At 50.6% G+C, this 25,487-nt stretch overlaps 1 protein-coding gene across 1 annotated transcript in view; it reads right to left on the bottom strand.

The window, feature by feature from the left end:
* ARHGEF26 (Rho guanine nucleotide exchange factor 26) overlaps nucleotides 1–25,487 on the bottom strand; it is a 112,428-nt gene continuing 86,941 nt past the window's right edge. The window contains exons 12-15 of the mRNA XM_038570206.1: nucleotides 10,221–10,430; nucleotides 3,843–3,910; nucleotides 2,441–2,545; nucleotides 1–1,966 (exon numbers count right to left, since the gene is read on the bottom strand). Coding sequence (XP_038426134.1) covers nucleotides 1,824–1,966; nucleotides 2,441–2,545; nucleotides 3,843–3,910; nucleotides 10,221–10,430 — 526 coding nt within the window. The 3' untranslated portion in view covers nucleotides 1–1,823. The remainder of the gene's footprint in view (nucleotides 1,967–2,440; nucleotides 2,546–3,842; nucleotides 3,911–10,220; nucleotides 10,431–25,487) is intronic.

Raw genomic sequence — 25,487 nt, 5'->3', positions numbered from 1 at the left:
AACAGTTATATACAAAATCTTTATAAATTCACTTATTTCACCAAAAGTATACAAGCAGTATCAATTCGTTGGGACAAAAAGGAGTACTTTCATTCTCCGCAGGCCACGGAATGAAGTCCTTGGACAGCTCCAAGCAGCTCTCCGTCCGTAGGAACTGAACTAGGTTTGAAAACAGCGCTGTCCGAGAAAGAGGACAACTGAGGGTGGGAAGGAGACCCTGAATGTGTTAAACCCCCGCCGTGTGACCCCACTCTACCCGAGAACCGTACCGGCCTGCTTTCTCCATAAGGCTGTGATTTGTAAAATGCACACGTTTCCAAGACTGTTTAACATCTCTACTTATAAATTAATTCACAGGATTCATATCATTGCTTTTTAGCTTCAAATGGATATTAGCCAGAAATTACACAAAACGATCCCTCTGCAAGCAACACCTTTACTCCTCCTTCCTAAATGCAAACGTCACGAGATCAGATTACAACGTCCTAACCTCTAAGAGGCCTGTGACCTGAGACAGGAGACCCACACCTCGTTCTACCAACCTGCAGACCTCTCCTACCGCGTCCACCGCTATCACTTCGCTGCCGGGCCCGGATCTCAAGGAACTCGGGGCCTAGCTTGTCTTTTACACCTGGAAATGTGTACGTAAGTAAAGGAGAGTGATCCGGGGACGAGAGGCCCCGGGTGCGCCACACGGCTCACTGCTGAGAGGGCAGGTCACGGGGTGTGAGCCAAGCACACTTCCTAGCAGCCACGCGCGCGGGGCTTTACTTCGCTCGCCTCATCCACGATCTGGGTACCTGGCTGGCAGGCGGCAGGCAGGTGGGACGAGCCACACGCAGATCTGAGTCCTTGAATAACGTGCCCTTTGCCAGGTTTTCTCCCTTTGTAGAAGAACACGGAGAATCGTCTCTCCTTGCCCCAGTGGAGCAGATGAAGTTCTGTGGACATCCACAGCTAAGGTCTCCAAATCCTGCCAGCAAGACCTTTAGTGCACATCAAGTGGGTTCCCCTAAAGACCAAATGGTACGTTTCAGTTAGGTACCATGCTGGCATCTGGAGACCTTGGGGAGCCCTACTTTGACCTTGAGATTGGGTTTTAGCCAACTTCCTGTTGAGGAGCAGGAGTAGGAACAGCCAAAAATCTTTAATAAAGAGATGGTGAAAGGCGGAGAAAGCAGCCTCGTGTCAGTTTATCAGCTCATTCGGGACGATCTAAAAAAAGTAGGACCCTCTCCTGTAGGCAGGATTTTTTTCACTTCTGTGAACCATTGAAATTCTATCTTATTTGAGTAGCTTGGGTTTTATTAGAGACCAATATCGGGTGAGATGGATTTAAAACGAAAATCTCTACGGCAAGCATCTCGCCTACGAAGGAGGGAAGAGGCGGCAAAAATTCAAGTGTCCATTTCCCTGCCCTGGGAAGGGTCTAGAACAACGCAGCAGCTCCCCTCGGAGCCCTGCCTTGCGAGATCCTCCGCATCGGAATCCGAACCAAGAAGAGGCGACACAGGTATTTACAAAACCGGGCGTTTCTCCCAAACCGAACCTCCTGCTCATCCTGGGAGAACCCTACGAAGGAGCCCTTAAAGGGGGGCAGTGGCGTTCTTGGCCACGCGGGGAAGGCGCCAACCAGGGTCCGGCATCTAGCACCCTTGCTGAGTACCCGGCAGCAGCTGAGCCCCCACACCCGGCCCCCATGCAGCCCGCGAGCCCCGTGTGGAAGCGACTGGCCGTGCACACGCTGAGCCACGCGGCCCCGCGTCGGCAGCTGTTCTCACTCGAGCTGCACGCAGGCTGCGGCCGAGGAAGGCGGCGTTGGCCTACACGTTGGTCTCCAGCCCCAGCAGGCGCCCCATCCTCTCCACGTTCTTGTCGATGGTCGCCTGGCAGGTAATCTCCTTGGCGCATTCCATGGGGAACCAGCCCCTCTCCCCGTCCCGCAGCCGTTCGCCTTCATACCAGCCTGCAGACGAGAGCAGGGGCCTCCTGAGGCAGCCGGGGGACGGCCCTGGGCCCGGGACTGCAGGGCCGCCCCCCACCCGCCCCCAGCTCGTGTGGCCGCCGACGGAGGCGAGGAGAGGGCAACAGGGGAAGGCCTCAAGACAGAATGAGCGACACCCCGAGGTGGGACGCCATCGGGGGCGGCTGGCGAGCCCGTGAGTGGGCAGGGCGGGGAGGGGGGTGCTGGGCACAGGGCCTGCAGGCAAGGGAAGGAGTGAGGAGGGAAGAGCCTCTGGAGAGCAGCACGGAGTCACCGAGGGACAGGGAAGGGGGGACTCTTCCAGTCGCTTTTGACTGTGACTGCTTCACGTTCCAAAACATTACAAGAACATTACAGAACATTACAGGCAGCCGTGCTGCCAAGGGGAAGCCGGCGCCCGGGAGGCAGCCCCGGGGAGGCGGGTGATGCACGCCTGTGCCAAGCTGGGCCACTCACCGTCGCCGACCCGCTGGTAGATGAGAACCACGTCGGCCACCTGCAGGGACAGCTCGTCGGGCTGCTTGGCGGTGAACGACCGAACGACTTCCACCTGGGTCAGCGCTGCGACGGGGAAGGCGACAACGCTGAGCGCGGCGGGGACAGCCATGCACCTCAGGCCCAGGCAGAAACGCTGCCTCAGACGCCCAGGAGCCCCAGGGGCCTTCCACGGTGCCCGAGTCCCCGCAGCCAGCAGCCCGACAAGGAGCCGCGGGCCCGGCCAGAGAGCACACAACAGCCGTTGTGCGTGGGGAAACCGAGGCCAGACACAGGCTGTGGCCCGGCCCGGCTGCAGGACACCTGTCCCCCCGCCGCCCGGACAGGGAGGCACCGCTCTGCAGCTCCCCCAGAATGCTGAATCGGAACCCGGCCAACCCCAGGGACTCCCCCAGAATGCTGAATCGGAACCCGGCCAACCCCAGGGACTCCCCCAGAATGCTGAATCGGAACCCGGCCATCGGAACCCCAGGGACTCCTGGGACGGAGTCACGGACGGCAGCTCTTAGTGTTTTAACAAGAAACCTGCTTTGTGGGCGACGCTCAAACCGACCACGGTAGCTGCTGCTCTAAGCGCGAAGCTGTGACTTTGCGGTGCTCCGGGATGAGCAGCAGCGCTGCCCCTGGTTCTCTCCACCTGACCTCCGGGGAGAAATATCCAGAGGCAGGAATCTCGGGGGGAAGCCGCTCATCCAGGCACGTGACCCCGCCCGACTGCAGCGGTTCCCACTCCCCAAGCAGAATGGATCCTCTTGGATATTCTTACTTGATGTAAATAATCCATGTCCTCAGTGCTATCACTTTAATAAATAAGGCCACAAGGGATGGCCAATTTTTTTTAAAAAATACATTTCCGCTTAGATTCAGAGCGTCTGGAGAAGGCTCACACGTGCGGCCCCTGCCCTCTACCGACCGCTGAAAACCTAAGAGCTTCACAGTGCAGGAGGCCTTTCCATACAGGTTAACCTAATCCTGGCAATCACCCCGTACTTTCTATGGTGATGCACCTGCCTTTGGGGGTGACTAAATTGCCACGTTTATACAAGAGAGTGAACCTTGGATTTGGATTCAGATCCCGTGGCTTCCCAAGCAGGGAGCAGGGATGGTGGCCGGTGACTATCAACCCAGCGGCCCTGGGACGCCTAGGTGGCTCAGTGGCTGAGCGTCTGCCTTCGGCCCAGGGCGTGATCCTGGGGTCCCGGGATCAAGTCCCACGTCGGGATCCCTGCACGGAGCCTGCTGCTCCCTCTGCCTGTGTCTCTGCCTCTCTCTGTGTCTCTCTCATGAATAAATAAATAAAATCTTTAAAACTCATACTAAGCCAGCGGCCAGCAGGGGGCACAGCTGCCCTCCCGGTACTCACAGGTTCGGTCCAGGGGCGGCTTCCCGCTGCTGCGTCCCAGGGCGGTGATCCAGCGGGCCCGCTCGCTCCTAAACAGAGGGGACATCCAGGTTCAGGGCCCTTGAACAAAGAAGGAGGGAACCGAGACAGGGATTCCCGGCGGGTTACGGGGCTGGCCTTCAGGGTCGGGGAGGGCGCTGGGGCCGAGGGGGCGGGTATCTTATTTTAAAAAGATAATCTGGGGATTGTGGGCGGAACACTGGTCATCCTGTTAGAAGATTCTGGATGAAGTTGGCTAATTACTGGTCAACTGGGATCTGTCCTGCGACGGTGCAACGTTTAATAAGGAGCCGATTGCACAACACCTCGTTGCAGGAGACACTCAGTGCACTTGATCCGATTTCACATTTCAAAAGAGTAAATTCCATTTTAAAAAATTCCGAGGCGGTCGGTCTGTCTGCATCCTCCCCGCCGCCCACCCCCCCCCCCCCCAGCCACACCGTTTCAGACCCGACGAATCCAGACCTTAAGGTGCTTGAGCTCCCCTTGCAGCTAATACCGTCCAGCCTGAGCCTTCCTGAACTAAGTTCTTTTAACCTTTTTTTGGACCGTGTGCAAGTGCTCCAATGAACAGAGCCAAAAGTTTTTTTTTCAAGGAATAACTGAGACTTTTTAAATAATAAGCTTTGCGATGATACGGAACAAGGTAGTCATTTCACGAGAGGTCAGAAGTCTCGCTTAAGCATCTCTCCAGGATAGAGTCCTCCCCGGTTTTTGATCTGGAAAGTCACGTAGCAGGATCGCGGCTGATACGGTGCTGGCGCTCCTGACGCGCACCTGCCCACGCGCCGCCTCCTCCTCCAGGGGTCCCACTCCTGGGGCAGAGGGACCCCGGACCTCAAGGAGCCCCGCTCGGGGGACCCTGGGCCTCAGGACCTCGAGGAGCCCCGCTCGGGGACCCCAAGACTTCAAGGAGCCCCGCTCGGGGACCCCAGAACCTCAAGGAGCCCTGCTTGGGGACCCCAGGACCTTGGAAGCCTGAAAAACCCTGAAAGTGGGTCAATCCCTGTTTCCTCGATGACCAAAGACCCGCTAGTGTCACCTGCCTGCCTGTCTTTCCGGGGTGGGTGCTGCGGTCCCCGGAGGACCTGAGCTCCCCGATGGGGCTCCTGGAAGCGGATTCTGGATGCCGCGAGGGGCACATGCTGCCACCGGTAAGACCTAGGTTTGCTCCAGGTAAATGAGCATCTCTCCTGGGCTCTTCTGGGCGGACACAGGTCTTGGGAGCGTGTCACACACGAAGACAGCGGACAGTGTCACCCCATCCCACGTACTCCCCGTCGCCAGCGAGATCCCTAAGGGCGGCGCGGCGGCCAGGCCAGGCTCCCCCGACAAGGCCCTTGGTCAGGACGCGGGGGTCGGGCCCACAGCCCTTAGGCCGCTAGGTCCTGCGGAGGGACACGTTCTGAGGAGGGTCCCTGGGGATGGGGTGAGGGGACCCTATGCTGCAGCTGCAATATGAAGGGCAAAGAACCCGGGCGGCCCTCCCGGGGCCCGTCCCCGTGTCTCAGGACCGTGGCCGCTCGGGCCCAAACGCCACGCAGATGCCACCGCAGACCCAGGCGGCCGGGGCGCCACCTGCCGCTGCCCTCGGGGCCTCGTGCCCAGGCCCCCAGGTGTCCCAGGAGGGCCCAGGTGGGGAGGGCGGCGGCGCCCTGGACGCACGTCCTGTGGCCGGAGGACCGCCACCCAAGCCACCCCAGCCCCGACGCCGACGTGGCCAGGCCGGCGGAACCCAGAGGCAGCTGCGTGTCCGGCAGCGCAGAGGCCACGGCGGGGACTAGGGCGGCGGCCAGGCCGGCTTCTGGGCGCGAGTGTGTAAGACTCGCGAGGGGCTCGCCTCCAAACCTACGTCCTGGGAACCTGCTACGCCAGGTGAGGCGGACACAGCTGAGCGCACGGAGGAGTCCTCCCACCCCGCAAACGGACGGGGGTGTGGGGGGCACCGGGGCGCAGTCTCGGTTGTGGGGTCGTGCTCTCACCCAGAGCCTCCCTCGGGTTGTCTCCCTCTGGCCCCCCACTGCTTGCACACTCCTTCCCTCCCTCTCCCTCCCACTGCTTGCACACTTGCTCCCTCCCTCCCTCCCTCTCTCAAATAAATCAATCTTTAAAAAAAAAAAAAAGATGCAGCAGCTTTGCAGAGGAGGGCTCGTTTGAACAGCAGCAGGTCTCGGGGCCGCGCGGACCACACGGGTGCCCAGGGCTCCCCTAGAGTCCTGCGGGCTTAGGGACAGCAGTGGGGGCTGGCCGGTCACGACTGGCCGCCACCAGGGGAGGCTAAGAGAGCTCAGGTGACAGGTTAGGGCCCCGCGGGAGGGGCTAGGGTGCGAGGGCCGCTGGGGGGGGCTGCGGAGGGGCCGCCTGGCCTGCGGTGTCCGCCGCTCGCCGCAAGTCGCAGACCCAGGCACCCACCTGTCGGACACCCCCAGCGACCCTGACCCGGCCAAGTCACGGTCAAGCCCGGCCACTCAGGCCTCGTCCCAGCGTCCCCTCAGGCCAGTGGCCCGCACCGCCCACTCGGTACTTTATTCCAAAAGTATCTCAAACAATGGGACGCCCGAAATTCACCGCCCTGTTGTTTCCACAGGCATCGCCCCCCCCCCCTCCGCTTTTTTTATTTATTCATGAGAGAGGGAGAGAGGCAGAGACGCAGGCAGAGGAGAAGCAGGCCCCATGCAGGGAGCCCGATGCAGGACTCGGTCCGGGACCCCAGGATCACGCCCCCGGCTGAAGGCGGCGCCAAACCGCTGCGCCCCCCGGGCTGCCCTTTGCTACATTCTCAGCTAATCGAAGCTGCGATCAGTTCCCCAATGTCACCTTCTTCCAATGCGTGACCTGGCCTGGGGTCCAAGGGCCACACCCTTCCTACTGACAACAGTTTTTCCAAGAAGGTCAATAGTTATGTCTTTTTTTTTTTTTTCCTTTTTCCCTTTCTCCCAACCGAAGAATAAGTAACCAAAGGACATACGTGACCAAAGTTCTGCAAGTATGACAAGTCCAGAATGGGGCGAAAACCTTGTTCTCCCAACCAGTTTGCTGACAGACCGTATGAACCACATACAACGTAAAAGAGGGGACACTTAAAAACCATCCTCGCCTACACGTTTTTGCAAAATCGGAGAAGCAAAGAGAATTAATAGTCTACACAGACCAAAACCCTGATGGCTCAGGACGAGGTGAGGCCAGGGCTGACCTGCACGTGTCCACACGCCACATGATTCGGGCTCCCTCAACAGCCGGGTGCTGCTTCGGAGAGAAGTGCCTCTGGCCCGTAACCGGCTTCGCGTCCGCAGCGCTGCCGTCCCAGGTCCCAGGCCGTGTGCGCTCCGAAGGGCCCGTTTATTCACTTTGCAACTGAGCTGGAGTCGGAGGCGGGGGCTCCTCCACCCACGGAGACCTGCCCCGCGGCCCCTTTCGCCCACAATCAGAGAACTACGGATCCGAGAGAGCCCCACGGCCCAGACCACGTGCGGGCAGGCCCGACGCGATGTCCTGAGCACCTCCGTGACGAGGAGGCCGACATCCTCTCCGTCCACGCCGACGTCAAAAGGCAAGAGGGTGAACAGATGCTACGGCAGGTGCCCGGAAAGGAGCCACCGTGGTATGCACGAAGGGCCCGGCGTGTCCGTTTACGGCCTATGCTCCTGGGACGACGTCAGGAACGAGGTGGAGGTGACATCGGGTATGAGAGGGACAGGGGAGGCTCTGCTGATCCGGCAAGACCGGAATAGGGAACAGGCAACCCTCAATAAAGAGAAAAGGAAAACGCAAAGCGAAACCAGTAACGCTTCCACCGCTTCCACCGTTGCTAACTACGACCGACCGGCCCACACCTGTTCCGGAGATTCCCCTAGCAGGTCTGGACAAGCACTAACCTCCAAAGCTTTAAGACGTTTTCATCCTTAAAGTCATATATGAAGGGGGTGCGGGGTCAGGGGAGCTGGGCGGCTCAGCCAGTTAAGCCTCCGACTCTTGATCTCAGATTAGGTTTTTTTTTTTTTTTTTTTTTAAGAATTTATTTCTTTATTCATGAGAGACCAGAGAGAAGCAGAGACCCAGGCAGAGGGAGAAGCAGGCTCCCTGTGGGGAGCCCGACGTGGGACTCGATCCCGGGACCCCGGGGTCACGGCCTGAGCCCAAGGCAGACACTCAACCACTGAGCCACCCAGGCGTCCCTCCGCTAAGGTTTTGATCTCAAGTTTGTGAGTTCAAGCCCCCCGTGGACTCCAAGTCAGGCATGGAGCCTACTTAAAAAAACAAAATAAAATAAATAAAATATTTTTTAAATTTAAAAAATAAGATAAAAAAGAAATAAAAGAAATAAAAAATTTTAAATAAAATAAAAATATTTTAAATTTAAAAAATAAAATAAAAAATAAATAAAATAAAATAATTTAAATAAAAATAAAATATTTTTTAAATTTAAATAAAATAAATAAAATAAATAAAATAATTTAAATAAAATAAAAATAAAACAGTTTTTAAATCTAAAAAATAAAATAGGGATCCCTGGGTGGCGCAGCGGTTTGGCGCCTGCCTTTGGCCCAGGGCACGATCCTGGAGACCCGGGATCGAATCCCACGTCGGGCTCCCGGTGCATGGAGCCTGCTTCTCCCTCTGCCTGTGTCTCTGCCTCTCTCTCTCACTGTGTGCCTATCATAAATAAATAAAAAATTTAAAAAAAAATAAAAAAATAAAATAAAATAAAAAATAAAATGAAATAAATAAAATGATTTAAATAAAATAAAAATAAAACATTTTTTAAATTCAAAAAATAAAATAAAAAATAAAATAAAATAATTTAAATAAAATAAAATATTTTTAAATTTAAAAAATAAAATAAAATAATAAAATAAAATAAATAAAAAGATAAAATAAAGTAAAAAATCCTAGAAGATCCAAAGCTCAAACAGATGAAATTCTCTTTAAGAGAGGCTTCCCCCCAACAGAGGAAAGCCGGGTCTGTCTTCACTGGCCAAGGGATTTAATCACTTTCGGGGTTGAAGAAGGGCCGTCCCGAGCCCAGGTGCTGCACGGGGCTCCTGCTGTCCACCTGCACAGACCCGCAAGCACCCGCACCCACACCCGCCGGAGGAGCGCGCCTGGAACGCGGCGGGGCTCTAGCAATTCCATGGAAGCGCTGTGGGACCTCAGAGAGAGGCCTTTCTTTGTTTTATGGATAAACACAGAGGATGAAGCTCCTTTGCCCATTCCCTCTGCTACCTCTCAAGTTCATTTGGAATACTCCATTTTGGCTATTTTCACATCCCAAGTAGATTTTACATCAACCTGTCCCTCTCGGTCTCCTTCAGCCTTTGAAGAGTCACGTCTAGCGCCAAAAGAGATGAAACGGCCCTTTTGAAACGTTTTCGGTGGACGCTTTATAATTTCACTCTTTTTCTGGTGTCTCTCTTTGAGGGAGGCTGTTAAAATACTCGCCGGAGCCAGAGATGCCTTCGTGGCTCTACTTTCGCTAAGACTTTGCTACAGCCTCAGGGTTGTTACCCACCAGCTGCTGACCCACTCTGATTACACCCTGGCCGACCCAAGTGGGAGCGATGTGCAGGACCCCTGGGGACAACGAGCAGGGGACTCTCCTCTCCTCTCCTCCTGCTCCACCTGCCTGTGAGGACTGTTTCCGGGGGAGGTTTCCAGTTTCTAAGCAAATACATAGGGCAACCGTTGCCTCCGAACGGGCCAAATATGGGCCAAATCAAAGGAGTGGATTTGAAGATGAAGCTGCCTTGCCCTTGTCCAGCGTGAGGCTGGACGGCACCCTGCCCCCGGGGCCGCCACAGATGCACACAGCAGGCAAGCTTAGTCAGCCTCTGCATCAACTCTGATGGGAAAGTGGATTCATTAAGGTCTCCCCAAACTGGGTGTCTCTTCTGATAGAAATCACTGGGCTCTTGGCTGTCTGGCTGACGGGAGGGGATTGCAAAACGGCCTCTTATCTAGGAAAACTCATGGTCTAGACTCAAACTACCAGGTGTCAACTACCCATGGCTCATGGGTCATGTCTTCACCGATGATTAAAATGAAGGGACGTTTAAAGCACTCTCTAAATACAAAAGGACACCACCTCAAGCACCACAATGCATCTGTCAGGACTCAAGAAGATGAAAGTAGTAACCTCCATCTCTCAAGACAGGAGAGGGCATCGCAAGGGAAAGATGAGCTTTCGGGAAGCAAGAGATCCAGTGCTCGGCGCATAGTAGGTGCTCAGCACAACAGAGCCAGTAGCTCCCGTCGCTGTTTTCAGGGCGTCTCAGGCCAAGGGCAACAGGCAGGGAACAGTGAGAGCAGGTGCTCGGAAGCCCAGTCCCTGCACAGACTTACTGCGTCTCGGCCCCGAGCAGCATTTCCACCTTCTCACTCGCGTGGTTGCTGAGGACCGTCAGGGTGAAGAGGTGGCTAGCAGAGCTCTGTCTTGAATAAAGCATCGTAGAACTGTTCTTCCCTGGAGAAGAATTAAGCTCTTCACTGTCACAAGACTCCACCAGCAGCTGATCTCTTAAGGAGTAATCGTTGACGTTGTAACTTTCTTCGCTGCGGGGAAAAGGGAAAAGAACGTGTCAGCGACTCCGTGGACAAGACGGTGACACTGTCCGTTTTCCAGTCACGTGCGACTTGAAGTGTGGGGAGAACGTGATGGGGAGGGAGGCAGGAAGGAAAGGAAGAGAGGATTTATTTAAAAAACAAAAACAAAACAAACAAACAAAAAAAACCCACACCAGGACCTGGAATCTGAATTCCGTATGCTGCTTATGAATCAATAGCCCCTTCCCAAATTCAGCCTGGGAATGACTATTTCCCCATCATATGCTAAGTTAAAAGCAGTATTAAAAGGGAATCTGAACGCGCGAGCTTCACCTTCCGTTATCCTGGGGCTGTGATCACAAGTGAGACCCACACGCGGGGTCCGTGGCCCACGGAGCAGGGAGGGCGTCCCAGACCTGCCCACGCTCTGGGTACCAAGGGCTCACCCCCAGCCTTGTCCAAACCACTAGGCACAGGACGGAAGAGCCCTAGGGGTCTGCGGAGACTCCTCCTCTCCCAACACACGCCGCCCCCCCACCTGCTTCAGGGGCCAGCGGCACGGACTTCGCTCTCCCTGCCTGCACCCCAGAGCCCCAGTAGTCCTCATTCCCCCTGACTCGTCCTGTCACACTGTGACCGTGCTTCATCTGCCTCCACCCCCCACCCTGAGCACCCCCCGACTGGTTTCTGAACCCTTTCTACTGTGTCCTCCCAAAACGGATCCCTGTGGGGAATCCAGCAAAATCCTATAAATCCTCAGCCTTAGCCTTGAACCCTCCCCTTCACCGTCCTGCCTTAACAGAAACTTGGCTCTCGCTAGAAAACCTGGCCTCCCCTGGAGGCTCTCTGTGGGCTTGCGTCTCGTCGCTGCTGCTAGAAAAGGATCACTTCCTCCTCCCCAAAAGTCTTGAGCTTTGAAGCTCATGCTGTCCGGCTCTATCTCATAATCAAAGTTGGGGACAGACTCCTGGATGGGTTAGGAGTCGTCTGCCCTTATGAGTCACTGGCTCACTGTCTCTCTCCACCACTACTTTCTTGAATTTCCACGGAGGGGAGCCTCCCCTTACCCTGGCTTCTCATTTCCTTACTCCCCCCCTTCCCAACCATCTGACCCTCTGCCCTCCCACCCGACCATCATCACACCTGAGACCTTGTCATTGCCATCGACCGCAACCTCTCTGCAATCCCAATGTCAAGCACCCTCTCCAACCATCTGTCTCTACAACTCGCCTCCTCATCTTCTAATCCTCAACCCAACCATTCTTTAGCTACAGACTCTACCACCTTCCCCCTGTTCTTAAACACTCACTTTGCGTCCTCTCCTTCATGCTTATTAGCTTACCCAGCTTGGATTTCTTGGTACGTAGTTAAAATCACTCCTTGCAATCACTCCTTGGCAAATCCCAACCCTGGTTAGATCAGGGCCCTCCCTCTACTCTGCCTGCATCTGTCTCTTGCAGCTGAACATGGGAGACCTCAAGGAATAACTGTTGAATAAATGGATGATTATTCAATATATTCTAATATATTCTAAGAACAAAAGTGACTATTTACCTTATTTAAGAATCAATGTAAATGTACAAACTCCAAGGAAACTCTTTGTGCCTAGTCAATTATACTAGGAATTTCAAGATAGGCTATTTTGCTCAAGATTTCTTAAATTTTGGGACACCTGGGTGGCTTAGTGGTTGAGCGTCTGCCTTGGGCTCAGGTCCTGATCCCGGGATCCATGATCGAGTCCCACATCGGGTTCCCTGCCTTTCTCTGTGTCTCTCATGAGTGAATAAATAAAATCTTAAAAAAAAAAAAAAAGATTTCTTAAAATTTCTTTCATTCAGTGGTATACATTTCCACCTGTCAACCACTTCCTTGTGACTCTCCTTAGACAACTTTATAAAATCTTTTCAAAATTTAATTTGATACCCCTGCCCCCCGCAAAAAAAAAAAACAGCAAACACAGTTATGAACGGTAAGCAAAATCCTGACTTCTGATTGTCTCACTTGTTGCTACAGTAATTCTCTGTATTAATTAAAAGTTCACATGGCAAGATCATTTCCAAAGCTCTTCTGAGATTCCCTACAGAGCAACAAAGCCAGGAGTTAGGATATATAAAATATTTCTCACACCACAATACGGTTTATCAAAGTTCACATGGTTTCTATAAAAAGAAGAAAGCAGGATAATATATTTTACAAATAAACATTAAATATATATATACACACACACAAATTTGAGAGTGAGAGACAGAGCATGAGCATGGGGAGGGCCAGAGGTGGAATCTCAGGCTGACTCCCGCTGAGCTCAGAGTCTGATGCGGGCTCAATCCCACAACCTGAGATCATGGCCTGAGCTGAAATCAAGAGTTTGACGTTTAACTAATTGAGCCACTCAGACAACTCCAGGTTAAATAAATAAATAAATAAATAAATAAATAAATAAATAAAATCTTGTTTACCAGAAACAAAGCAGTCAATTTTTGGCAGAGCAGGAAAAGTTTATAATATTATCTAGATCTCTTAAGCATGGATTTAATAGCACACGACTCAGGATAAAAACCGAACTGCCAAACACAAAAGCAAAAAAAAAACCCCAAAAAACCAAAAAGCAAACCTCAACAACATTGAAACAAGAGAAAGAATAAGATGAATGAGGGCTTCTTTGTTATCATCCTCTTTCTCTACCTCCTAGTTACTTCTTTTGGTCCAACTCACAAAAGTTAAACAAGATGACCTGTTAGTCAAAGACACTCATTTCCAGGTAAAAATAGTTTTTTGTTTCCTCAGAGAAATCCAAGCATCCTAATGTTGTGAATAGGAGTATTCAGACAGTGCCCTAACCAATGACATTGCACAAATATTCTTCATATTTCCAAAAATAAAAAAATAAAAAAATAAAAGGTAAAGGGCTGTATCTGCCATAAAGCCATCATTCGAGATGACTCAAGTTCCAAACTGTCATCAGCTTAAAGTGGTTCCATCTATTCGGTGGTCCCCAGTAGAGTTCAAGACCCAGAGGCCCCAGGAAAGCTACGTAAATGAGCATGTAATAAACTAGTTCAGTCTTTCTTTTCCTCTTAATTTTTTGAGTTCCTCAGAATTTGTATAGATACAAATAATATTCTGCGAGTGTGTTTCACGGATGCTCTGAATCTGCGAGTGTGTTTCACTGATGCTCTGAATCTTTATCCTTTGGGAACAATGAAAGCCAGGAAAAGTAGAAAAATCAAGTGTTTTTTTTTTTTTTCTCATTGTTCTCTTAAGCAATGACAACCACAACAGCATTAAGAGCTGGGGTGACCGTGTGACCTCATTTATGCCTGTTGCCTTCTCAAATGTCCAGTTGGGAAGACGAACTGTGGCCACTTTATTTATAGCTATGTGAGTTCACCTCGAGGTATCCGCTTCTACACACCTGCACATCTGTGTCACGGACTGTGCCCGAACAGGGAACTTGTCCCACTGTTTGCACTCCTGAATCCAAAATAGGATGCAGGAAACGTGGTTTGGTTTTGTTTTTAACAGATTCAATAGCCGTCACCCAGTACCATTATTTCATTTAGACCTGTAAAACGTCTTCATGACATAATCAATAATGTTTGCGACATCTTCACTACTCTTTCAACAAATTTATATTTTAAGAAAAAAACCCTGGTTTCATTTAACAGTAGCGAAATAAATTGACTACTTATTCTCACCCTCTACTGTTCAAACCCAATGGAATGAAACTAAAAAGCAACTTCCTCTGGCTAGCACGTCCACACTCTCCCCGCCCCAACACACACTCCCACACTCACTCTCATAAAGGTTCAAAATAACTGTATTTTCTCCTCTCTGAATCTGCTAACTACTGGAGGATGGGCAGCCCCGATGGCGCTGCGGTTTAGCGCGGCCTGCAGCCCAGGGCGTGATCCTGGAGACCTGGGATCGAGTCCCACGTTGGGCTCCTGCATGGAGCCTGCTTCTCCCTCTGCCTGGGTCTCTGCCTCTCTCTCTCTTTGTCTATCATAAATAAATAAATAAATAAATCTTAAAAAAAAAAATACTGGAGGACATTCATTCCACTGATGTCAGCCGGCACCTACTCACTCATGCTACTACCAAAGGATAGCTCTGCATCACACTATGTGCCTCAGCTGAAAGAAGGGGAGAGAACCCACAGCCAGACGCGGCTACTTGCACACTATTCCCTTCCTCCGCTTCCTTACCCGCGTCCAACAAGGATAACGCAGGCTAAACCAGGCTTAGGGAAAGCCACCCCTTTCCTGAGGGAAGTTGATGCTAATCAGACTTCCCCATGTTTGTCTCTATCATTTAACAAACATATGGTTTACATAGTCTCTGAAACAATCTGGATCATGTAATTAGGAAGTTAAATTGCTCAGAAAAGGGCAAATGGAAAAACCACCTTTCCTTGCATGGGGAGGTTTATATGTAGACTTCCTCTGATTGTCTTATACGTGCTCCAAGTTTGCCAGCTGCTCATCAAGGCTGTCTGCTTTGTGCAAGCAGCGGCTGCTATCAGGGGCGGCAATCAAATCTATAGAAGTTTGTTGCTCTGTGGTGTAAACAAGGACGGGTCTCCCTGTTGAACCCTACCCAGAGTCCCAGTAGCCTCTGCTGAGATTCCTTTCTCGCTTTCTTTTTCACCCAGATAGAGAACCATCGGTAGAGAACAGGACATGGTGGTAAACACATACCTCAGTCATTCTTCCCCCAGGAAGGCCTTCCTTTCTTAAGCACTTCAGATAGTGTTGGGTCCTACTATCTGCGGCCTCACAGCGTGGGTTAAACATGACCTACCTTACTGTGTGTAGTAGCTTTCTTAGAAACATTACTATGGATCACTTTTAGCTTTCCGTCTCCTCGAATTTCTCTAAAGGTTGGAATTTTTCATAATGGGCCTATATTTATTACTTTGGAATCAGGACAGCATTTTCCAACTGCATCCAACGTGCACACGTTCTGAAAACACCGAAACCATATACAGACGCATGCACTGGTGAGTGCAGGATGACCGACACCCATCTTGGTGCAGGAGTTACTCTGGGGAGAGGAGGAGGAAGATGGGATGGAGATACTGTAGATGCGTCTGCAGGATTACATCAGGCTTTTTTGTTGAAGGAGGAATGATCTGAGAGTATTATTATGGCAAAAAAAAGTATCTTAAATCTGGGTGATAGGTATCTCAGTGTTTGATAATTTTCTGTATGTTTGAAATACTTTACAAGCCACGCTTATAAAGAAAAACTTAAAGAATAATAAGTGCATCATGTCTGTGGATGTGTGACGGTCGAGTTGAAGTGACTATTGCACAATGGAATTTTTTTTTGGCCCTACAAACAACTGATTATTTGCAGATGACATCATTGCCTGAAAAGCTCTTATGAAGTGAGAGTTAATTCAATAAAGTGGTTAAGAAAAGAAAAAAAACTTTCCTAGATATGAATGACGCTCAGAAAGCGTAATCAGAGTAATCATCTTATTTATAATAGCCACAAAAGCCATAAAACATTTAGGATTAAACCTCACAGGCTGCTAGAGAAAGCCTCCAGACACTTGAGAAGAAGGCCTGAATGGATAGGGAAGTTTGATATTACAGACGCATCAATTCTTCCTAAATTAAAATACAATTTTATCACAACCCAATGAAATACAAACAAGGTTTTTTGGGATGTTTTTGAAGAGGGGGACTAGTCCAGCTGATTCTCAAACATAGAAAAAATAAACGCGTAAGCACGGTCAGAAGGAATTATAAAAAAGAATGAGAGTGGTCCAGCCTTAGGACATACTCAAACCATGTTGTAAAACGACAGTGAGTCAAAGACCGAGCCTGGAGCCTCAGCTGACAGATGGATTAGTGAAACGGAACAGTGGGCTCATGAACTGACCCAAACACATTTGGGAATTTAGGACATAGTAAAGGTTACATTGCAAATCTATGGGGCATTTTAACAGGTTAGTCAATAAATAATGTTGGAACATCTGAAGAAATGTGAAAAAGTCAAAAAAAAAAAATGGACCCAATCTCATTCAGCAACAAGGATATTTCCTTAGACCCAAGCTCTGTGGACATTGAGTCATGAGGAAGAATGGGCACAGGACAGGTCTTTCTCCTGGGCCCAGACCATCAGGGCTTGCCTTGTCACTGGGCAAGGAGGTGCTTTTTTTTGGGGGGGGGGAGGTGCTTTTAAACATGCAAATACCTTCAGGAGAGTTTCTACCTTAATCCTTATTAGCAAACGTTTTACTTCCAGTACCTGCTGAGGATGCCCAGTCCTGGGAAACAGGCTAGTTGGCCACGAAGGAGCCAGACATGGGAAAGGAAAGATGTGGGGGGGAAAGGTTAGACTGTGAAGGCCAGCTTTCCCACCACCTCACTGCACCTCAGGCCTAACTGTGAGTCCTCTCCCATTTGACCGTGGCCTTGTTCTGGAATTTTTTTTTTAAAGATTTTATTTATTTATTAGAGAGAGAGAGAGAAAGAGGAGACAGGAGGAGTGACAGAGGCAGAGGGAGAAGCAGGCTCCCCAGTGAGCCCATCCCCTGGGATGTGGGGGCTCCATCCCAGGACCCCAGGATCATGACCTGAGTTGACCGCAGACGCTCAACTGACTGAGCCACCAGGTGCCAAAACCTGACAGATGGAATCCCAACCAGCGCCTCCAATCCTTCCTTTCATAAAAGAGCGACATTTAGGAGACGCTATCAAGAATCATCCAAAACAAAACACGATTTTCTGCAAATGTCAAGACAGCGATGTGTAACTTTCTTACTAGCAGTAGTTCCCTTTCCAGAGACTTCGTTTAAAATGTGTGCACAGGTTCCCTGTTGTGAAAGCCATTTACTTGGCTGGTGCCAAGACAAAGGCCTCCCGAGCTAGCGGCTGCCTGCCTTTTCTGTTTCCTCAGACCCTGCCCCGGCATGCCGGTGGGATCGCTCCCCAAGGCCATCACGGCCGAGCACCCCACCGAACCCAATGACCTGGATCTCAGCACCATTCTTGGCATCTACAAAATCGGATGGTGTTGAGCTCCCGTGGCACCCTGGAACTCTATCGTCCTCTGCTAATGACCCTGTGACGTCATTTCTCCGTCAACCTTCTTTCGGGTCATTCTCAGGATCCTCTCCTAGCCCCTTGCTTTTCCCTCAGGGATTCATAATAGCTCTGCCATTCTGCTGGAGCGCTGACTCACACGACCTGATGCGATTTTATAAGATCAAAGGATCAAAGATTAATACTTTCCTTCAAGACCGGTGATAAGACGTCTTCGGGTGCAGAGTTCAATTTGCTTCTCTTCCCTCTCTAAATCCCCATATTGGATCTTGTGCTTCACTAGAATAAAAACACTCTAGCTGGGGCACCTGGGCGGCTCAGGTCATGATCTCAGGGTTGTGGGATCGAGTCCCGCGTGGGGCCCATCAGGCTCCCGGCCCGGCAGGGTGTTCGCTTCTCCCTCTCCCTGTGCATGTTTGCCCTCGTGCACGGTCTCTCTTGATATCACCCTCAAATCAATCAACCCATCAGTCAATCTTTAAAACAAATACTCCAGTTAACACTTCTGGGACGAAGACCACTATCTGCACTGAAACTTATTTTGAGCGAAGAGGCTGAAACACTACGTCGCCACACACTGATGCTGCTTTCCGTCCTAAAGCTTGGTTTCAGATTAATACAAACAAGTTCTTGGTCAAGTAACACACGATTTTAAAGTACTGAAGTGCAGTAGAGTAGGTAAGAGTAGAGCCTTGGACGAGAACGTCTGGTAAGAATCCCAACTCTCTCACTCACTTTGTGATCCTGAGCGGGCTAGTGACCCTCTGTGTTCTCCCATCTGTAAAATGGGGATAACGGTACCGATCTCCTTGGACCGTCGTGAGGATTAAGTGAGAGAATGCACTTATTTTCTTTCTGCACGCGGAGCTCTTGCACGCACGCCTAGCGCACCACTCAGCAGACGTCAGCTATTCTCTTTAATTTTCCTGACAGATAATGCATTTTGATGGCCTGACGTTTTGTTAAAGGCTTGATAATTACAGGCACTTTGCCAATGGGCAGGCAAGTGGACCAAGCATGATTTGAACTGAATACCTAGGGTCAAGAAAGTCGGGATTTGGCAGGCACTCCAACAAAACAAGGCACGGTATTTATTCAGAAACTGATTTCAGCCAGGCTTACTCGCTCAGTTCATCAAAATAATTCTGAAGACTAACAAACAGGCCACATGCTTCCTATTTCATTGTCAACGATTTAACAAATGGTTATAAGGACCACATTTGTGGGGCAGATAAGGATCTAACGGGCTCCACTGTTGCCAAGAAATGTGGCTCGTGGCCCATCATGGACTAGACAGGCCTCATTCCTCTCACCACAGATCTCCGCATCCCACGACGCAGGCCCCTGTTGTGCAAACCCCTGAACCCCTGGTCCTTGAAAAGGGGAAACGGGCGGCTCCGAGAGGCTGTTAGCACCGAACCGAAGCTTTCTCCCCGGCATAAGCAGGACTAGACAAGCTCTGAAGAGCAAGCAAGCAGCTTCCTAAGTTGGTAACAGGATCATTACAAATGACTAAGTAATCCTCACATTCGGGTTTACTTCCATTGACTGACTCTCTCTCTCTCCCCCACGTCAGAGGCCTCAGCCATAGAACAGAAACCCTACTACTACTAGGTCGCTGTGACAACCCAATGGTGCGCTGTGTCCACACTCTGAAATGCTGCTAAAGGCACCTGCTCCCCAGCACAGGTCTCATCATCACGGCTATTACTTACTACTCACTTAACTGCAGGGAGTACCTGAAAACATCATTGTTGGAGAATTCAGAAGAAGAATGAAAAAAAATAAAAAAATAAAAAGAACACGATATACATTCTGGCACAGACAAGAAGACTAGATGAGGTTTCTGCATCCCTTCTGCATTATGCCCAACACCCAGGCCCACGGATCCGTGTGCTCCAAATGTGAAGGACACAGGTGGCCCGATGGCAACCAAGAGGCATGACCGACCCACAGGATACTCAGGGGAACCACAGCCGGGTGACCAGCACCAGCCAAACCAGTGGGTTCGAGACCTCCAATCACCTCCGGCTTCTTGAAACTCAACGGCCCACCCTGTCCTGCGTTTATCCTAAAGGCAAGCGTGGATTCTCTCGCGGAGCTCTTTCTGTTTCCCAGGCGACTTGGACGTTAATTAGTGCTCCGTGGACAAGCGGGCTTCCTAGCTGCGGCTGGAGCGGTCTCCCATCGAATCAGCCGTCAGCCTCCCCTGCTTCTGGTCCACCACGTCCCACGGTGTCCAGCCCCGGGGGACGCAGCACGGCTGAGCCTAAACAATCGTGCCTCTCCTGCTCCCCTTTGTCACACGTCAGCTTTCCCAGCCTCCCCTATGATGACACGTCTCGTGACCCATGAGACATAAATCTTCTGGCGATTGTCTGGAAAGGCTTTCCTCTGCTGATTAAAAAAGAAAAGAAAAGAAAAGCCACTTGAGGAACGTGCCCCCTCGGTCAGCCTCTGTTTCTCAGCCGTGCCTCCATCCTGGGTCTCTGAATGAATCTTGATGCCTGGGCCTGCCGAAGCCATCTGCAACCACGGAGCTACACACGTGGGGGTACAAGTGGCCGGAGCACAGGGCAGCGGACGATCGGACAAGGGCTGGGCTGCTCCTGGCCACTGGGCCCGAGCCGCCCTCCTTGGTAATATCCTTGCAGAGAGAAGGAGCCGTCCTTAGGATTCGAGCCACTGTTCTTTGCACGTTGTTACATACAGACCAGAGCTCTCCCAAGTGACCCAACTGGGAATCCCCCAAAGAGGAACGGAGCACGCAGGGTTTCCTGAGCTCACCGGACTTGTGTGTGTGATGATGATGATGATGATGATGATGATTCACTAGTTTTATTACTTAAATCCTTTGGTTTGATTACACTTTCACTTGCAGCTCAAAACATTAGTTGATAGGACAGTACAAAATAAAAACAGGCCTTAAACACACTTCCCCTGTGGAGCACGGGGTTGATAAACAAAGGTCCAGACTTGGTTTTGCCAAAATTAATTAAAAATGGGCATATAATGGAGCAGAATTACAAAAATTACATCCTCTAAATATAAGGAAAATTCAAAGAAATTTTAGCCAGCATGAGGGGTCCACCCAGTGAGCAGTGCATTCACTCAAACTGTTTATATTTACACAGTTGGTTCGAATCGAACATTTATAAGTGATCGTCATGGGCCAGGTGCTGGGCCATCCGCTGAGGGTACAAAGGTCAGCAAGACAGACGTGAACACAGTAACACAAATGATACGGCAGAGAAAGTACGGGGTTTTATGGGGCCATAGAGCCACAGAAATGACCCGCTACAGAGGACTGGATATGAACTGCTAGTGCATGTGACAATTAATCTAAGACCTACAGAATGAAAGGGACGAGGGCACCTGGGGGGCTCGGTGGTTGAGCGTGTCTTGGGCTCAGGTCGTGACCCCGGGTCCTGAGATGGGGCCCACATCCCTGCTCGGCAGGGAGCCTGCTTCTCCCTCTCCTTCTGTTCCTTTCCACTCATGATCTCTCTCTCTTACTCATGCTCTCTTTTTCAAATAAATAAAATCTTTTAAAAAATAAGTAAATCAGGCAGCCCCAGTGGCTCAGCGGTTTAGTGCCGCCTTCAGCCCAGGGCGTGATCCTGGAGTCCCGGGATCGAGTCCCACGTCGGGTTCCCTGCATGGAGCCTGCTTCTCCCTCTGCCTCTCTCTCTCTGTGTCTCTCATGAACAAATAAATAAAATCTTAAAAAAAAAAAGTAAATCAATCAATAAGAGTAAAAAAGGACTTTGCCTCGATCGAAAAGGCTTGGATGGAACAGATCTGTGGGAAGGGAGGCAATTCAGGCAAAGAAAGAAACATGTGCCAGGCCCTACAGGTTAGAGAGGTGGTTCAGTAAGGCTGAGTACAAGGTGAGACCACACAAGGGCCATCTGCAAGGGATGGACTGAGTAGATGGGTCTTTTAAAAAGCACACTTTTACGTTGCACCGTGGGATGTAAAGTGGATGGAGGGATGGTGGCATGAGTCCAGCCAGGTGTGTCTCACAGGTGAATTCAAAGTGGTGCCACACGGGCACTCCCAACGAGAGACGGGAGAAGCAGTGATTGGCTGGAGGGGGGAGAGCAATGAGGACAAGGAGCCAAAGTAGCCTTCTGGGTTTATTGCAGAGCAACCAGATGCATGGAGGCGGCCCTAACAGGACAGGAGAGACCTTGGAGAAGGAACAGGTCTGAAGCAGAAGAAGTAGATAAAGGTAACCTATGGGCCCTCCAGATAGAAGCGCTCGAGTCACAGGACCATGATGGCATCTAAAACTATGAAAAGACAGCATCCGTCATTGTTTACAAAAAAGGTGTGCTCTCTACCGCTGGCTTAGAACGCTATTCCTAAGCACCTTTATTCATTATGTGATGATAATCATAACTTCACAGTGCTGACGGGTTGGGGGAGCGCAGGGCATTGAACCGTGACCTCCAAAAGTCTGTTCAAGTCCTAAACCCCGATACCTGCACACGTGACCTTATTGAGAAATAAGGTCTTTGCAGACGTAATCAAGGTAGGGTGAGATCATCCCGGAGTGGAGGAGGCCCTGAATCCAGGAACTGGTGTCCTTGTAAGGAGAGAGAGAGAGAGATTTACAGACAGAGAGAGAAGAAGGCCACCTGAAGACAGAGGCAGAGGTCGGAGTTACGCTGCTACAAGCCAAGGAATCGCAGGGGCCAGAAGAAGTGAGGCAGGATCTCTCCAGAGGCTTTGGAGGGAGCACGGACCTGCCAACATTTTTATTTCAGACCACGGCCTCCCAACGGTGACACTATCCCTTCCTGTTGTCTTAAGCCACCCAGTTTGTGAGCCTTTTACTCTAACAGCTGGAGGGGGGGAGCGGGGAGAAAAAGAGGGGAAACTGCTTTTTGCTTCAGAAGAAGAAACTGGGAGAGAAGACTTAAGCCAGATATTAGGCTCTGCATGAGAACAGGGCAGTGGACTACCTGACAGAACAAGGTTTCTGAGAGTCTGAACCTGTTTGGGTCTTCGATTCAGTTTCCGCATCTCAGAACTGGACACGACAGTACGTGGCCCCTAAGGCTGGACACAGGGTATGGTTTGTGTAAGGGTAACGGATACCTACAGAGAAGTTATTACAGGGCACGGATCAATTGCCATTAATGGGGGAGTAAAACCTGGCAATCTGGTCCCCTATCACGGCTTTGCTATCGTTGCCACGTCAGGTCTGATACATCGGCGCACCTTCACCGTCCTCAAGGCAGCACTGGCTGCCAGTCTGCCATAGCTGAGGCACGGCGCTTCTCAAATGGGGACCATTTGGCCCTCGCAAGGGACAGAGAGCCATGTCTGGAGGCGTTTTGGGTTGTCACAGCTAAGAAGGAGATGCTACTGGCAAAGAGTGGGGATAGAGACGAGGCGGGCTGCTAAAAACATCCTACGAGGGACAGGGCAGCCCCCGCGACAAAGACCGAGGCGGGGGCACCCGGGTGGCCCAGTCGGTTAGGCCTGTGCCCTGGGCTCAGGTCATGACCCCAGGGCCTGGGACTGAGCCCCGAGGAGGGCTCCTGCTTCTCCCTTTCCCTCTCCCCTCGCTCATGCGCTCGCTCGCTCTCTCTCAAATAGAAAAAATCTTAAAAAAAAAAAAAAAGTGCCGTGGTGAGAACCGTGCCCTAGAAGTGCCCACATAACCTACCGTCAGAGCTTCAACTACCAAAGAATTCACGTTCTCATCCAGAAGAGTCGGACTGGTCACCCATCCTTCAGAAATTTGGTAGAAGAGACTATTAAATACAGGGGCCTGCAACCAGCCCGGAGCTAATGGGAGACTTTAAACTCCAATATTAAAAAAAAAAAAAAAAAAAAAAAAAGGGTGAACATCCCCGGCCTAGAAGAGAGCCCTAGGGTCGCAACCCGCTGTACAAGGCCTCGCACCAATACCCGCACCGCAGAGCTGTGTGGCCGCAGCCCCGGCCACCTGCTGCAGGACGGAGGAGGAAGGGCCTGCGGCCCCCCAGGCGGCCTCCCCCGGGCTGGGGCCTCCCTTGCAGCGCCCTGGAGCCACAGGGCGGCGGGCCCAGGCGGGCCCAGGCAATGCCCCCGTCCGCACCCGGCACCGCCTGAGTCACCGGCGCTCCGGCCCTTGCAGCTCCTTCCTGCGGCCCCGGCATGCGAAGCATTCGCCGTCGCCTCCCTGACGCTCCAGTGTAAATAGGGCTGCGCGTTCTGCACATTCTTGACCAGGCCTGTTTATCAAGTCTCCGCGCTCTGCCTGTCACCTGCACCGCGTGTTCGGGCTGCAAACAACTTGAGCCTTCGGTGCTATTCTCCTAGTCAAGAGCACCTTAGAAATAGGGTGAGCTCGTGGGTAAGGGGGGGAAAACAATCCCTCTTTGGGTAAAGGCAGAGATAAGCACCAAGCTGGCCCTCTTCACTGGAGCTCTGTTTTTCTTTCATTTACTGATATTTCAAGTTCAAGCGCAGCCGAGCAAAGAAATGCGGGACAGTTTCGAAAGCAACGTTCCGCATAATGGCAAAATCTGCCGTGGAGGGCAGAGTACACGGCTAAGTGGAATGGTGTATGCCTTAATTCTCAAGTTCCAAAAGCCTGGATTTACAGGGTGGTTCTAGGCCAGTTCGAGAGCAAAAGTTTGTACTAAACTGGTTTAAAGGGGATCCCTGGGGGGCTCAGCGGTTTAGCGCCTGCCTTGGGTTCAGGGTGTGATCCCGGGATCGAGTCCCGCATCGGGCTCCCTGCATGGAGCCTGCTTCTCCCTCTGCCTGGGTCTCTGCCTCTCTCTCTCCGCTGTGTGTGTGTCTCTCATGAATAAATAAATAAAATCTTAAAAAAAAAATAAACTGGTCTAAATACCCTTAACGTTTTCATCAACTCAACTGAAGACATCCTAATCAAAGCTACATTTATATTTAAAATTGGCCTCATCCTGTCAATGTATATTTTATCAACAGTCAATGTATATTTTATCAACAAAACGAGAAGTTTAGTTCAAGCTTTTGGTCCATCGAGATAGAGCCAGCATTTCAGCAGCTGGAAGATGTTAAAAGTCCAGAGTAACTGCATTTGAAGAGTCATATATAATTACTTTCCCCTAAAAACAAAACATCTCAAAAAAAAAAAAAAAAAGCCAAGGAAACAGGCGATCTCTAGGAAACCAACAAAACATAAGAATACAAAATTATAATCCGTCTCCAGTTTTTATTTATAAAATTCACTTAGCTATTAGAACTACTTAAACTGCGCCAGGTAAGAGAAATTCTTTCTTCTTGAAGTTATGGCAACGCTATTTTCCTAAATAGTAGGAGAAACAGTCATCAGCACCTTTATGTATTGATTTGTAGTCAAATTACGGCTTTTCAGGATCGACCCTACACAGTATTCACTTCAGCTGGACAGCCAAGCAGCTGAAATAGCTCCTAATGCAGCTCGATTAAAAGGAACAAAAAGAAAAGCTCAAACTCTCAGTTTAGCTGGAGCTTTCAAGCTAAAATATCAGCAACTCAAAAGCAGCACCTAAACAACTATCTCATGATAGATTTATACATTTATCTTATATATTCTAGAAGCCTGTTACCATGATTCTCTCCCGCTTTCCAGATAAATGCAGTCCACCATCATTGCCTGCCTATGTGGAAAAAAAAAATCCCACAGATTTATGTTCTTTCTCCAAGTTCATATTCTAGAAAAGATGGGATATTTATGGGACGCCTGGGTGGCTCAGTGGGGTGACCCTGGGGTCCTGGGATCGAGTCCCACGTTGGGCTCCCTGCATGGGGCCTGCTTCTCCCTGTGCCTGCGTCTCTGCCTCTCTCTCTCTCTCTGTGTGTCTCGTGAATAAATAAAATATTAAAAAAGAAAGATGGGACATTTATGAAGGATCAGTTGAAAAATACTCTACAATCCTCAATCCACTGAGTACACCTAATGAATGTTCCATAAAGAAAGAGCTGAGGGGAGCATACAGGTGCACGTGCACCTGCACTTACGGGTGCGGAATATGCTGCCCACG

Source organism: Canis lupus, chromosome 23 (genome assembly GCF_011100685.1).
Source record: "Canis lupus familiaris isolate Mischka breed German Shepherd chromosome 23, alternate assembly UU_Cfam_GSD_1.0, whole genome shotgun sequence".
Lineage (NCBI taxonomy): Eukaryota > Metazoa > Chordata > Mammalia > Carnivora > Canidae > Canis > Canis lupus.
Note: the sequence above shows the minus strand (reverse complement) of the source record. Positions and strands in the feature narration are given on the sequence as shown.